A 13,821-nucleotide genomic window follows, 5' to 3' on the forward strand; every position below is an offset into this window, starting at 1 on the left:
CTTTGAGGACTGCAGGGGGCACCCCCGGAGGTGGGCCCAGAGGTGTCCCAGGTGTGGGGCGTTTCTGAGGCTTTGGTGAAGAAGGGTCCCTGGCAGACACCTTCCATGCCCCAGATCCAGGATGGTAGGAGTGAGGGCAGGGTGCCACATTTTTCTCCCTGCCCGATCACAGAGGGGCGAGGGGCGGGGAGGGCTGTGGCCATGGGTACCGTGTAGGTGGGAGCTCCATGCCTTAGTCCTAATGAGAAGGGGCAGATACCCCTGGGGCCAGACCCAACAGGCCACTATGCTCCCTTCAGGAAATGCAAGCCTGGGAGTTGGGGGTGTTCTTCATCCCAGGATGTGCGGTTTCAGGCAGCCCTGTTCCCTGGGAAGAGCCAGGGAGAAGGCCAACCCAGCCCCACGCGCGAGAGTGTGCGAGTATGTGTGTGTGACTCCGGCCCACTCCTTGTGTGCAGGTGCCAGGCTGGCTGCCCTGCATTGTTCCTGGATTTCCTGTCTCTGTGTCTGTCTCAGAATTTCAGGGGAGGTGGAGGAGGGGGCTTGGCCACGTGCCTGTGTGTGCCAGTGTCCTCAGAGGCCTGGGAGGGGCTGAGCCTGCACTGCAGCCCGGTGTGTCTCATTGCAGGGCCCCTTAGGCTGCCCGTCTGTCTGTATTTGAAAGCAGGGGACTGTTGTTTGAACAGGCACTGCTGGTGACCTTGAGTGGGGGCTCTTTTGTGCTGGGGGTGTCAATTTTGAGGACATTAGTGCTGTGTGCGTGTGTGTGTGTTCCGCCCTGCATGGTGGGATGTGGATCATCTCATCACATCCCCATGTAAGTGCTGCAGTGTGTGTGTGTGTGTGTGTGCATGCGTGCGTGTGTCTGTGTGTGCGTGCGTATCTCTGTGTTTGTTGAGGGCCTCACCCCCACTCACCTGGAGACAGGAGTTCAGAGATGACAGCTTTTGTAGCAGGTTGGGGGCTGTCACTGCAGGAAGTGCCTTGGGAAGCTGAGAGCTGCAGAACCTTCCCTGGCCTAGCCCCTCCTCCCAGCCTCCAGCCAGGAGCTTCCTCTGGAGTCCAGACCAGACCGGCACATGTCCCTCTTTGACTTAATCCTCTGAGCTGCTGCTAGAACATTACTTTGCCCAGGACCCCCAGTCCTGTCACGCCTCCCCCCCGCCCCTCCACCTGGGTCTCAGAAGCCAGGGAGCTTTTTGTCCAGATTGTCTCCGTGTTCCATGGAAGGGGCTTTCAAATGCACCCCACCCCCCACACAGTTGCTGGGCTCTCCTTGCCTGCCTGTCCCCTCAGCAGCAGTGACGTGATACCTGACAGCCCAGATCCCATTTCCAAACATTAATAACTTCCTTAATCTCCAGCTGGCTTTTTCCGGATCAGCCTGGCCAACCCCCTCCCTGCTAAGCAGGCTGGGGGGATCAGGCTCCTTTGGAGCCACCTAATTCTCCAGTGGGGGGTGCTTATTAAATGGCGCTAGTGGTAAAGAATCCACCTGCCAATGCAGCAGATGCCAAGAGACCCAGGTTTGATCCCTGGGTTGGGAAGATCCCCTGGAGAAGGAAATGGCAACCCATTCTAGTATTCTTGCCTGGGAAATCCCATGGACAGAGGAGCCTGGCGAGCAGGAGTCCATGGGGTCACAAGAATGGGCCATGACTGAGCACTTGTCAGCAGCAATGTCTCCAGGACCCCAGCTGGGGTTCCTCTCTTTGCCCCATTTACTTCCCCCTGACCCCTAAAGCAAGTCTTGCCTCAGTTCCTATCCCCCATATGCCCCAGCTCCTCTGCAAAAGGATCGTTGCAGCTGGAGGGGAAGCTTCCCTGAGCTGTGGCAGGAAGAGGGGCAGGCAGAAGCTTACAGAACACCCTGGGTGAGCCAAGTGCCTGGGCTTGGGGCTGAGGCAACAGACCAGTCTTGGAAGAGGGTGCTGACCAGAGCAAGTTCCCTGAAGACCAGGAAGAAAGAGGAGAAGGGATGAGGGGTAGGATGGGGACTGCCAGCTGATGCTCCCTGCCCCAGGCTTCCTGAACAGCTGGAAAACCACAGGGTTGGGGCTCCTGAGGGTCCTGCCCATGAAGGGCAGTGGGCCACCACAGAGGTGCTCCAGGCTATCCACCTTCCCAGGTGGAACTAGGAATTGTTTGGGGCTTGAACTTCTGGGTGATGATGGGAGGGACCAGAGCTGAGCTGAGAGAGGGCAGCTTTTGTGGACCCAAGGGATCCAACAGCTCTGGGTTTTTTGTTTTTTTTTTTTTTTCATTCTTTGGGTTCTGGCTCAGAGCATCAGCCTGAGGCTGGGACGTCAGAGTGGGTGGGGCACCACACCAAGTACCAGAGCCCATACAGTCCCTGCAATTGGGGGCTACGTTCCCAGGGGTGGGAGCTGAAGTAGGTAAAGAGAAATAGTAAAGCCGTGATGAGAACGCTGAAGGGTGAGGGATGAGGGCTCATCCAGTGATGCCACACCATTTCAGAAAGAATGAAGGGAGGCTGGAGAGGGCAGTACATGAGCGGGGTGACATGGGGAGTGTGGGGCGCTGCTGGGACAGGGCCCTGGTGCCCCCAAGGCATAGGGGTGCTGAGGGTGGCATGAGGGCCTTCCCCTCACCCCCACTCCTCTTCCTGCAGGCTCCGCTGTTGTCCCTGAACAGGCAGCTCCGGTCCCAGGAAGGGGCTGCAGCTGGCAGGAGCGCTGGGGAACACGGCTGTGCGGCTTTTATTTTGCTTTAGGGAGAATGGAATAATTGACTGTTGTGGCTGTGGTCTTGGCGCACATGACGGGATGTTGGGGAAATGTATGCCTGCTTGTGTGTGTGTGTGTGTGTGTGCGCGTGTGTGCATGCGTGCACGTGTATGTGTGTATGTGTGGCCCCATCTCTACTCCACTGGGCAGGGGCAGGCCAGTGCCCAGTGGGTGACAGTCCCAGCCCCTGCACCCCCCTTCCCTGGCCAGGCCCGTGGCCCCTGGGTGCGCGTGAGGACGCTCGGTGGCCGCCAGGAATGTTAATGGTGCCAGGCTCTGCAGGAGCTAAATTTAGAAACCCAAACCGAGAAGGTGAATGGTGCTCACCTTCCCGGCAGCAGGCCCAGTCACTGCTGCAGCCGTGGCCCTTGCTCCAGCCAGGGGACCTGGCGTGCCCCCCCCATGCCCATCATCCTGCCTGGCCCGTCCCTCCACTTATGCTGGTTGAGGACCTCTAGGGGGCTGAGCCTGGATTCCCCCAGCCCCAGAGTCCGTGGTCAGCCCTGCTTCCTTCCTACTGCGGTGGGTCCTCAGGCTCTGCCCTGCCTCACGGGCCCAGAGCAGAAGCGCCTCAAGGAGCCCCCAGACAGTAAGGGACACAGCCCTGGCAGGACTAGGCACGGGCCTTCTCCCCGCCCCCGCTGCTCACGTCACTGGCCACTGCCAACCTTGCCCTGCAGGATGCCACCCCCACCATCTGGGGGCAGTGACGTGGCCCGTGTGACGTGGCCAGGCGCCTGAGAGCCGTCTGTCCATGGCAGAGGGAGATATGTTTCTGGGAGCTGAGCCAGAGCCCCAAGAGACAGGCAGGCAGGAGGGGCCTTGTCCCCAGGGGTCAGGGATGCAGTTCAGGTCAACGGCGCGGGGCATAGAGCCCAGGAACTGCCAACCGGGGAGCAGGGGTGGGTGGGGGCCGGCACCCTTGGCTGGTGGCACCCTCACATGTTGGCCCTGGCCCTTGCAGCGGAGGCTGGGCTCCCATCCACTCCCCTCCCCGCTGGGACCTTGTTTTGGGGAGGCAGGGATGGTTGGGGGCTGGCACCCCCAGCTGGTGGCACCCTCACACGTTGGCCCTGGCCTTTGTTGCTGAGGCTGGGCTCCCATCCATTCCCCTCCCCGCTGAGACCTTGCTCTGGGGAGGCAGGGAGAGTCCAGGCCCTGTCTCCCAGGAGTGACCTCGGTGCTGTCTCCGCAGGGCAAACGCTACAAGAACTCCTTGGAGACGGTGGGCACGCCAGACTCAGGGCGTGGGCGCAGTGAGAAGAAGGCCATCAAGTAGGTGCCAGGCTTCGAGTCTGGGGTGGGGCACGCAGGCAGTCCAGGTGGGAGGAGCCCCCCTGGATGTGGTCACACAGTTTCCCCCTTACACCTGGGTGCTGTGCTGTCTCCGCCCCACACCCCCATATACGCCCTCCCAGCACCTCAGAGTGACTCCAGGGCTCCGCATTCTCTGCCCGTGCCTCCCAGAACCCTCTCAAGGCTCCAGGGCCCCCAGCCCTATCTCTGGCTGCCCTCACTCCCAGCACGGTCTCCTCCTGCCTCAATCCGGGTACTGGGTGCTCCATCAACCTGAACATCGCACACATGGTCCCCCTGTCCTACCTGGCTCCCCTGCACCTCCAAGCTCCTCCCCCAGCTGGGGAGCCCCTCTCTGGGGGTGGGGTGGAGGGGGCTCAGACCCCACCCATGTTCTGAGGGTCACCTGGAAGGAGAACAGACAAGAACCCTGGGCACCCCGACAGAACCCAGTGCTGGGCAGCTCTTGGAAGCAGAGCAAAGGGGGAGGTCTCCCTGGTCACACCCAGTCCCCACTGCACGTCTGTCTTGCTGCCCTGACTCTGCCGGTTTCCCCATTTGGCTCTGTGATCCCTCTTCAAGTGGGCAGGTCTGCCTTGCCCTGCAGGTCCTGAGGGTCACTGGGAGACACTGGGATAAGCTCCCAACCCCACCAATGGGGACTCTAGGAACTGGGTAAAGGGAGAGGCCTCTTCCTAGAGGGCTTTCTGCCCTCTGGCCCGATGGATTGGCCCCTTCCTCTCTGCCTAGTCCCGGCCTTCACTGAGAGGCGGCTGGGCACCCTTCCATCTTAGCCTGCCAGGGCCGAGCCTGCCAGCCAAGGTCTCTGCCTGGAAGCGGGGCCTTCCCCAGCGCCCCCTGCCCAACTCAAGGCCCCACTGCTGCTGCCCACGCCTCCCCTCCTGCCCTCCCCCTGGTCCATCTTCCTCTCTCCCTCCTTCCCTCCCCCCTGCCCTGCCCCTGAGGGCTCCCTCCCTGCCCTTCCTCAGTCCCCCTCCTCTTGTTTCATCTCTTGCTCTGACCCTGTTTGGTGCCTTCACAGAAGCTGTGGGTGTGTGGCTGTGGGGGGCCGGGTAAGTGGAGGGGTGGGCCAGGCCGAGGTTGGGGATGGGGAGGAGGCTCGGGAGGAGGCTGCCGAGAGCCTTTGAAGCTGGGTTTGGTTGCACACTCTCCAGTCTTCAAAGCTGAGAGCTGGCAGGTCTCAGGGGCTGTTGCAAGAGCCCAGGCCCCAGGCTTTCGGAAGGAGGGGAGGGACCACGTAGGGGAGCAGGGGGCCAACACAGCTCCTGTGCAGCCTCCAGGCCCGGCTCCAATAGCCTCTGCAGCCACAGTCTGGGCCAGGGGGCCTGTCTCTGCCAGGTGACCATCACCTTCCTGGATAAGGGTGTGTGTGTCCCAGACAGTTCTAGAAAGGGCCATGGGAGGAGATGGGGTTCCGATAGCAGGGAGAGTAGGCAGCAGGCACTGTGGGCTGGGACAGGGTCCGCGGGTATCAGACCCTCTACCCCAGGTGAAGGAAGCCACCTTTCATGGCTGTATGCCCCCAGGTCCCTAGCCTTTGGCTTTGCCTGGACCCAAGCCAGTGGGCTTCCCTGGTGGCTCCGACAGTAAAGAATCTGCCTGCAATGTGGGAGATCTGGGTTCGATCCCTGGTTTGGGAAGATCCCCTGGAGAAGGGAGTAGCAACCCATTCCAATATTCTTGCCTGGAGATATCTGTGGGCAGAGGAATCTGGCAGGCTACATGGGGTCACAAAGAGTCGGACAGGACTGAGCGACTAACACACACACACACACACAAAGCCAGTGGGGCAGCAGGAAACAGGGTTTACCTGCTGCACAATCTCCCCATGGGCTTGGGACCTCCTCCCAAAGGATCATGTTATCAAGGATTCTGAGAAGATGCATCCTTTAATAGCTGTTTTTCAAACTGTTAATAGTGTTTCTCAAACTGTGTTCCTCAGAGCACTCGTGCCCCCGTAAAAGATTGATAGTGATCCCATGGAACCAGGGGTCCGTGACCAACTAGGTTTGGGAAACACTGATATGCATGGGTATGTTAAAGGCTCTGAGAAGCCCTGCAGTAAAGGAATCAGTGTTTGGTAAACTTCTTTAATGAAAGAGCCTCTTTTCTGGTACTACCGCGCACAACCCGAGGGACCGTGGGGCTCCTTGGAACACAGCGGAGGAGGCCAGCCTGGCAGTGATGACCCTGGGTGGGATGGGCCTCGATTTTGGAGATCTGGAGGGGACAGAGGAACAAAGGCCTTCCAGCTGCTCCATTGCTCTGTTACGCTAGGACAGGGGACCAGAGCATGTCTCCAGCAGAGTAAGGAATAGGGTCTTCTGGGGAGGGAACCTCCCCGGGGAGCCCCCCACCACCTCGTGGGTTCCCTTCCAGTGGTCTCCCTCGCTTCTCCCACCCCTGGCTCCCGCTGTCCCAAGCTGGCTCAGGGCTTGTGAGACATTTCCAAGGCCCACTCTGGCAGAGACTCTCCATACCAGGGAGGCCCAAGGGGGCCCTGCCCGCGCTCAGGCCCGGGGCACTGGCTTCGCCGGCCTGGGAAGCCTCAGCTCCACTTCCTCCTTTTCTCCTTTGTTCCCTAGTCTGAGGCTGAGAACCAAGGCTGAGGTCAGAAGCAGGTCCCCCGAGAACACGTTTCCTCTGTCCTCAGGGGTGGTGCCTCCTGACGGTGTCCCCCCCGCCAACAGGGCCCTCAGCTTGGCCTTGAGCAGTGGCATGGCCTAAGCACACCCCATGCCCATCCCTGACACACCCCCCAAGCCCCTTGCCATTGATGTCTTCCTGAAGGCTTAGACATGACTTCTTTCTGGAATGTTCCTTTGGCCTGGGTGTTGCCCTCCTCTCCCTGTGCTCCAGTTCTGCTCTTGGGGAGGTTCCCAGGAACTCAACGAGCTGCTGGAACCCCTGGCCTTCGACTCCCGGGTTTTCCAGGCCACGCCTCCTGCCAAGGCTTCTGCTGCCCACCATCAAGGGAGATCCCCACCTTCTCTGCACTTCTAGCATACCTGCTTCTTCCGTAGGACATGTCACGGGGCAGGAGGGGGTGGGGAGGCGGACACGCGGTCCCCTCCAGACCCAGCAGCTCCACTTTGGAAAGGGACAGGGATAGGCCAAGTACACGCCAAGGGCCGAGGCTGGGTCTGCCCCATCACTCCCCTTGCCCAGAAAAGGGCAGTTTCCCTCCATGCAGGCCTCAGACCTCCACCTGAAGGACCTCTGCTGACCCTGCTCACACCCTTTTCTGGGCTGACCCAACTACCACTTTTGCAGTGAGCAGAGGGTGCCTTCAGTTCAGCTGACAGTTGGGACAGTCTCTGTGAAGGCTGTATCCCAGCCTCTCCTGAGGCAGGGAGAGAACAGAGGAGGCCAGGGGGACCTGGGGCCAGTGGGAGGGCGAGAGACCAGCCAGGAGCGGGGCCTGTCCCCAGTGTGGCTCCCTTAAGTAGATGGAAGGGCAGGTGAATTTCGAGTCTTGTGGCTCAGTGTTTGCAGCCAACCTTCCAGTTTGACAGGCAGGGAGACCGAGGCCAGGAAAGGGGGCACCTAGCGGGTAGGCAGTAGGGTCTGATCTACCTTCCAGTCATTTCCAGCCAGAAGCCAGCACACCCCGTCATCCTCCCCGTCCCTGTACCATCACCATCCCACCCCAGGCTGCGTCCCAGCCCCTCCTCGTCCCCACCTGCTCTCTCACCATCTTTCTCTCTCCCACCAGCTTCCGGGGTGCAAGGCTCCAGTCTGCCCGCCTGCAGCTCGCCTCCTTTCACCGATCTCTCCCACCCTGGAGCGTGTGTGTGTGCGGTGTGTGTGCGTGTGCGCGTGTGCCTGGGCCACCCGCCTCTCTTCCTTCCGCAGGCGCCGACCCCCGGCCCGCCCCGCCCTCAGTGCCCCACCCCGGGGGCCCGGCCCCTCTGCCCACATGGGACTTGGGCCGTTCTTGTTTCTTCTTGTATCTCCCTGTTTTCTCCCCTCTCTCTCTGCCCCTCCAGTGATCTAGACAGAGACTTTTGGAATAACAATGAGAGCACAGTGCAGCAGAAATGGAGCTCCTACCCTCCCAAGGAGTTTATTCTAAACATTTCACCCTACGCCCCTTATGGCGACCCACGACTGTCCCTCAAGTGAGTGACTTTACCTGGTTTGATCATACGTACCCAGTACCCTCGCACGCCCTCCCTCCCCCTCCCAGCCCCGCACCCCATGGGCAGGCTGACCATGGAGACGAGCAACCCCTCCTGCCCCCCCGACCCTCGCCTGCCTGCCCCTCTCCCGCCCCCGCCCCCAGGGCCAGCCACCAGGAGCGCCCCCCGACCCCACTCCGCAGCCACACCCGGCCCCGCAGCTGGCCCCGCGGCCCCTGCCCCCTCTGTGCAGTCAGGATGGGGTTGCCCGTTTTGTTGTTTTTTTTTTGGTTCCCCCCTCTCTCGGTGTGGCTCGCTTTCTCCTCCCTGCTGTCTGCTGCTGCCCTGGCTGCTCCGGTTGGTGGTCGGTGGTCTCTTGGAGGTGGTGGCGGTGATGGTGGTGGTGGTGATGAACTCTGACTAACACGGCTTTCTCTCTCTCCCTGCCTTGGGGCCTCCTGGCCTGGACAGCCCGCTCTTCCTCCGTCGTTAACCCTTCGTTGTCCTGTGGGATAGACTTGGAGGTGGCTGCCCTCCCCCACCCCCGCCGCCCCGGCCCCAGGCGGTGGGGAGGGCCCCCCTCCGTTGTCGCGGTGCGTTGTTCGCCGACCCCCAGCCCGCCCCGCCCCGCTCTCCTCTCTGCAGGCTCTGCTGGCGGCCCATTCGCAGTGCTGACGTCTCTCTCTCTCTGTCTCTTGTCTGTCCGTCTCTCTGTCCTCCTCTCTCACTGCCTCTTTCTTCCTTTTATCTGTCGTTGTTTCTCCTCCTCTGACCCCACCCCGCCCCCACCCCCACGTGTGGCCTGCCCTCTCCCCCACCGCCACCCCCGGTTGCCCCTCTGGCCCGGCTGCCTCGTGGTACGTCCAGTGGCACCCTCCTGGCGGGCGCCAAAGTGGCCGCCGCGGCAGGGCTGGCGGTGGAGCGGGAAGGCCGGCTGGGGGAGAAGCCGGCAGCGGCGCCGCCACCCGGAGAGGACGCCTTGAGAAGCGGCGGGGCTGCCCCCAGCGAGCCGGGCAGCGGTGGCAAGGCGGCGGGGAGAGGCCGCTGGCGGACGGTGCAGAGCCACCTGGCCGCCGGGAAGCTCAACTTGTCCAAGTGAGTGATGGCCCCACGGCGGCCAGAGCCGTGAGCTCAGGCTTGCCCCCGCACCCCCCGCCCCCGCCAGTGTGGACAGCGGGACCCCTGGCATGCCCGCTGCTGCCCCCAGAGGTGCCGTCCTCGGCCCCTGGCTCATCCCATCCCTTCATGAAACTCCCATCGTCCTTGCCACCCGGCATGACTGACTCAGCCATGCACCGTGCATTTCAGCCTCCGGTTGCCACCCCCATCTGTTTCTCTCTTTGCCAGTGACGAGGTCATTTCATTTTCTGCCCCCAGGGCAGCTTCATTTCAGTCCTTGGGTCATCCCATCCTCTTTGACTGGCTGCCCCATCTCGACCTCCATGGGCACCAGGCCACAACTGTTAGCCACTGGACCATCCATCCCTGGGGAGCTGGCCCAGCCTCAGCCTGTTTTCTGCCGCTCATCTGCCACCGGGCCTTCCCTCTTGCAACCAGCACAAAGCTCTAGACCCAGAGGTTGAGCCATTTCATCTTGACCATCAGGTGACTCCATTGGCTTGTCCCAGTCTTGCTTGCATCATGACACCGTCTGTTCCTTGGGCCGCTGCGAGCAGCTGGGAGGTCCCCGTTGGCTCATCCCCATTGACTGTCCCACTCTTGGTCGGCGGCCTGTCCCACTCTCAGCTGTTGGGACTGGATGTTCTTGGAGGTTGGGTTGTTGAGCCCCCAGCTAACTTCTCTTTTCTGACAAGCGTGGTCTGGATGTCAGACAGAAGAGCCGTTTCCCTTTTAATAACTTCTGAGCTGGCCAAACAGGCAGTACAGTCCCTCCCTGCGAGCAACAGACATAGGGTGGGCCTCTATCCCCTGCAGATATTAAGTTCCTCCCTCCCCCCATGGGGCAGCCTTATTCTCATCTTGGCTCTTAGAACCTTCCGTTTCCCCACAGCTAAGCCTCCCAAGCTCTAAATCCTTTGAACTATGACCGTTCTCACCTACTGGGATGTAGGCTCCATTTTCGGCTTTTAGAACCACCTCGTTCCCAGCTAATGCAGGAGCCTCGCACTTAGAAGGCCAACAGCCCTGACCCCTTCTTGGTGGCTGGGCCGGTCCTCTTCAGCAAACCTGTGGTTCCCACCAATGGGACCACTGAGGACCACCACTCTGAGGCCTCGTTTGCTCATCGGTCCGAAGGAGCACGAGCCGATGTGCCCCCTGACATGGAGCCTCAGGAAGGCCCCAGAGGGAAGCCCCACCATCCTTCAGAGAGCCAGGCCCCGCGCCCCGTCCTCACCGAGTTACTCCGGCCACAGACTCTAGGCCGGCTGAGGCCTCCATGCCCTCCACTGGCTCCAGGCCTGGAGGAACCCATTTTAGTTTCCCTGTGACTGAGAGGTTGTAAATTGGACTAATTCTGGATGTGATAGAAAACCAAAATGAGGTCAGCGAGGAGGCGGCGGCGGCGGCGGCTGCCCCGGTGCCGGCCTCCCCACTCCTCAGCCTGCCCCCCGGGGAGTGTGGGCCCACCCGGCCAGCCAGGCCAGGACCTGCCCCTGGGGGTAGCCCCGATGCCAGGCCTGAGCCAGGCGAGGCTGCCGCCCCTGCCAAGACCCCAGCTGAAGCCGTATTTTGCTTTTCTTCCTTTCTGTCCTTTCTTTCTCTCTCTCCTTTTCTCTCTATTCTTCTCTGACTTTCTGTCCCTCTTCTGCTCTCCCTCTTCTCGCTTTCTCTCTCTCAGCCCACAGGGGCAGCCTAACTGTTGTCCTTTTGGTTCCCAGGGTGGGCTCAGGGGGTGAGCCAGGCTGCCTGGTTGTGGTGGTGAACGTGGCTCCAGGGGCCCCGGGGCCTCTCTAGGGCAGCTCAGGCAGGGGTGGGGGGTGGTCCCATCTGCCCTGTGGCCCCAGACCAGGAGGTGGCGAGCTGTCTTTCTAAGGAATCTGATGGGAAATAGGCTTTGCAAGTCAGGCAGTCTCTTTTATGGCTACTCGGCCCCAAAGCCGCCATAGACAACATGTAAATGAATGCCAGTGGTTGCTTTCCAGTAAAACTTTATTTACGAAAACAAGTGGCGAGCCAGATTTGACCCACAGGCCGTAATTTGCCAACCCCTGCCCTGGACGACTGAATGGAAGATGGAGGGAAGGATCAGAAGATGAGGAGGGTGGGCCTCCTGAGGCTCTGGCCCTGCAGGTGCTGAAATCTCTGGCCAGGAGACGAAGCAGACAGGTTGCCGGAGGAGGCCAGTGGTCTCTGAGACCTCCTCCTTCTGCCTCCATTTCCTGAGACATCTGTAGCTTCCCCTGGCAAGGGAGCAAGGACCAGTAGCATATTTCCCTGGGCCTGACCTCATTAGGTCCCCATGGCAACCCTGTGATGGAGGCAGCTTAGAATTTTTACCCCGTTTTACAGATGAGTAAACTGAGAGGTTGCCTCCTTTTCCCAAAGTCCCTCAGTGAGGAAGCGGCAGAGATGGGGCCTGAACCCTGGGTCTCTGACCCCAGACTGCCTCTGATGAGCCATGTCCTGTTCCCAGCGTGTTTCAGAGATGCTGGTAGCCCATGAGGCAGGTGCCCTATTGCAGATGCATAGTGGACAGGATAATTACCCTGTTCTTTGTCAGAACTTGGGTAATCCAGTTCTGCCAAGCAGCCGGCTGAGTGGTTTCCTGAGTCCCCTCCTCCGACTGGGAGTCATTCCCAAGATACTGGGAAAGGAAACTAAGCCTCAGAAACAAGGAACCCCAGAAGGGTTCCCCGTGCCAGAGCCCGAACCCTGAGGGAGCACTGGCCAGAGGGCAGAGGTCCCGGAGGCCCGGGACACGCCCCAGCCTCCGAGGACAAAGCAGGACAACTGTTGGCTGCGCCTGACTCACCACACGTTACTGGGCCAGCTCCATGCTGGCCTGGATTTCCTGGCGTCTCCAAAGGCCTGTAGCACTTAGAGCGCAGAGGCGGGCTTTCTTGGGGTCCCCCAGTGAGATGGTGGGAGGGGGTGGCCCAGCTCCCTCCACCCGCTCCCGCTCCAGCAGGACAGGCAACCACGGGGCCCTGGGACCCGCCTTCACCACGCGGCCAGCGGCGCAGCTCTGCGGCCCACTCAGACCAGCACAGAGGTCGGCTCAGATAGGAGGTATCGGGCACTAGCTGAGCCAGGGCCAGGGTGGGGGGCTGGGCGGGCCGCCCTGGGGGCCTCTGGGTGGGCGCGGGCCCGGCGGCAGCCTCCTGGGTGAGTTGGTGGTGGCGACGGCAGCGTTGACAGCTCGGATGGAGGCCCGGCGAGGTATTCCGGCAGAGCGCGCCCGGCACTGGGGCCTCCTCGCCCTGGCCCTAGGCGTCTTTCTCCTCCACTGTGATCCCTTCACCTGCTTCTCCTTTCTCTCCTCTCCTCCACCCGCCCCAAGTTTCGAGGACTCCACCCTGTCCACGGCCACTACCCTTGAGTCTATCCCCAGCTCCACGGGAGAGCCGAAATGCCAGCGACCCCGCACCCTGACGCGGCAGCAGAGCCTGCAGCAGCCGCTGAGCCAGCACCAGCGGGGCCGGCAGCCCAGCCAGCCCACCACCAGCCAGAGCCTGGGCCAGCTGCAGGCCCACGCGGCCTCGGTGCCCGGCCCCAACCCCAGGGCCCACGGCCGGGGCCAGGCACGGCAGGGCTCCTCGGCCGGCTCCAAGTACCGGCCGGCCGGCGGCCGCAGCCGCTCCAACCCGGGCAGCTGGGACCACGTGGTGGGGCAGATTCGAAACCGAGGCTTGGACATGAAATCCTTCCTGTAAGTGCCCCGCTTGAGCGGCCCAGCCCCCGTCTCCCTGACCCAGCCTCTTTTCCTCCCCGCCTCCTTCGGAGCGGCTGACTCTGAACCACGCTTAGCCTCGGTCTCCGAGGCAAGGTGCCCGGCAGACTCAGGCACCCTGTCCCCAGCCTCCTGTGGCTTGTGGCTCGTCCCTGAAGCACCCCCTTTCCCAAGGAAGGACTTGTATCTGAGCCACCCCCTGAAGACCCCAGCACCCCCCATGCCCCCCAAAGCCAGTGGAGACACTCGGGGATGCTACTGAGGTCCCCAGATCTGTCTCTCCCCTTCTGGCCAGGCCCAGGCTCTCCTGGCCTCCCTGTCACCTCTCTCCTCCTCCTCTCCTGAACTTGGTCTCCTTCACTCCAGCGCCCAGGCCTCGCCTCCTCCGGTCCCTGTAACCCGACTCTGCTCACCTTCCGGCCCTGCGCTTCCTCCCTCCCCCCCTCCCACTTCCCCTGTCCCTGCCCTGGGCCCTGTCCTCTGTCCCTCTGACGACCTTCCATAGCCACCTGCCCTCCACTTCCCTCCCTGGCTCCCACCATGACCCGCTCATTCCCTGAGGACAAACCTCAAAACATTCCCCCAAAGCTTTAGAAAACGTCTCTGAATCAGAGGCTTTTTTGAAGTGCACAGGTCAGAGAGGTAAGAACACCCCATCCGTGTCTGGCCTTAACCATTCCCCTCCGCTGGGTGTGTCCCTCATCCAGCCCCTGCCGTGTGCCCGCTTGCCCTTCCCGCACTGGCAGGGCCCCACCCAGGGTGCCCTCTGCCCAGTGTCCCTCTG

At 61.6% G+C, this 13,821-nt stretch overlaps 1 protein-coding gene across 4 annotated transcripts in view; it reads left to right on the plus strand.

The window, feature by feature from the left end:
• Window positions 1-13,821, plus strand: part of SYT7 (synaptotagmin 7) — a 63,825-nt gene that overhangs the window by 26,649 nt on the left and 23,355 nt on the right. Inside the window, exons 3-7 of one of the 4 annotated variants that reach the window (XM_088832057.1) lie at window positions 3,943-4,022; window positions 8,054-8,185; window positions 9,053-9,280; window positions 12,281-12,376; window positions 12,648-13,016. In XM_088832057.1, coding sequence (XP_088688183.1) covers window positions 3,943-4,022; window positions 8,054-8,185; window positions 9,053-9,280; window positions 12,281-12,376; window positions 12,648-13,016 — 905 coding nt within the window. The remainder of the gene's footprint in view (window positions 1-3,942; window positions 4,023-8,053; window positions 8,186-9,052; window positions 9,281-12,280; window positions 12,377-12,647; window positions 13,017-13,821) is intronic. The other 3 variants (XM_055415787.2, XM_055415788.2, XM_088832056.1) reach the window with 3 other exon arrangements.

This window comes from Moschus berezovskii, chromosome 25 (genome assembly GCF_049115385.1).
Source record: "Moschus berezovskii isolate FMDL1 chromosome 25, NW_MosBer_1.0, whole genome shotgun sequence".
NCBI lineage: Eukaryota > Metazoa > Chordata > Mammalia > Artiodactyla > Moschidae > Moschus > Moschus berezovskii.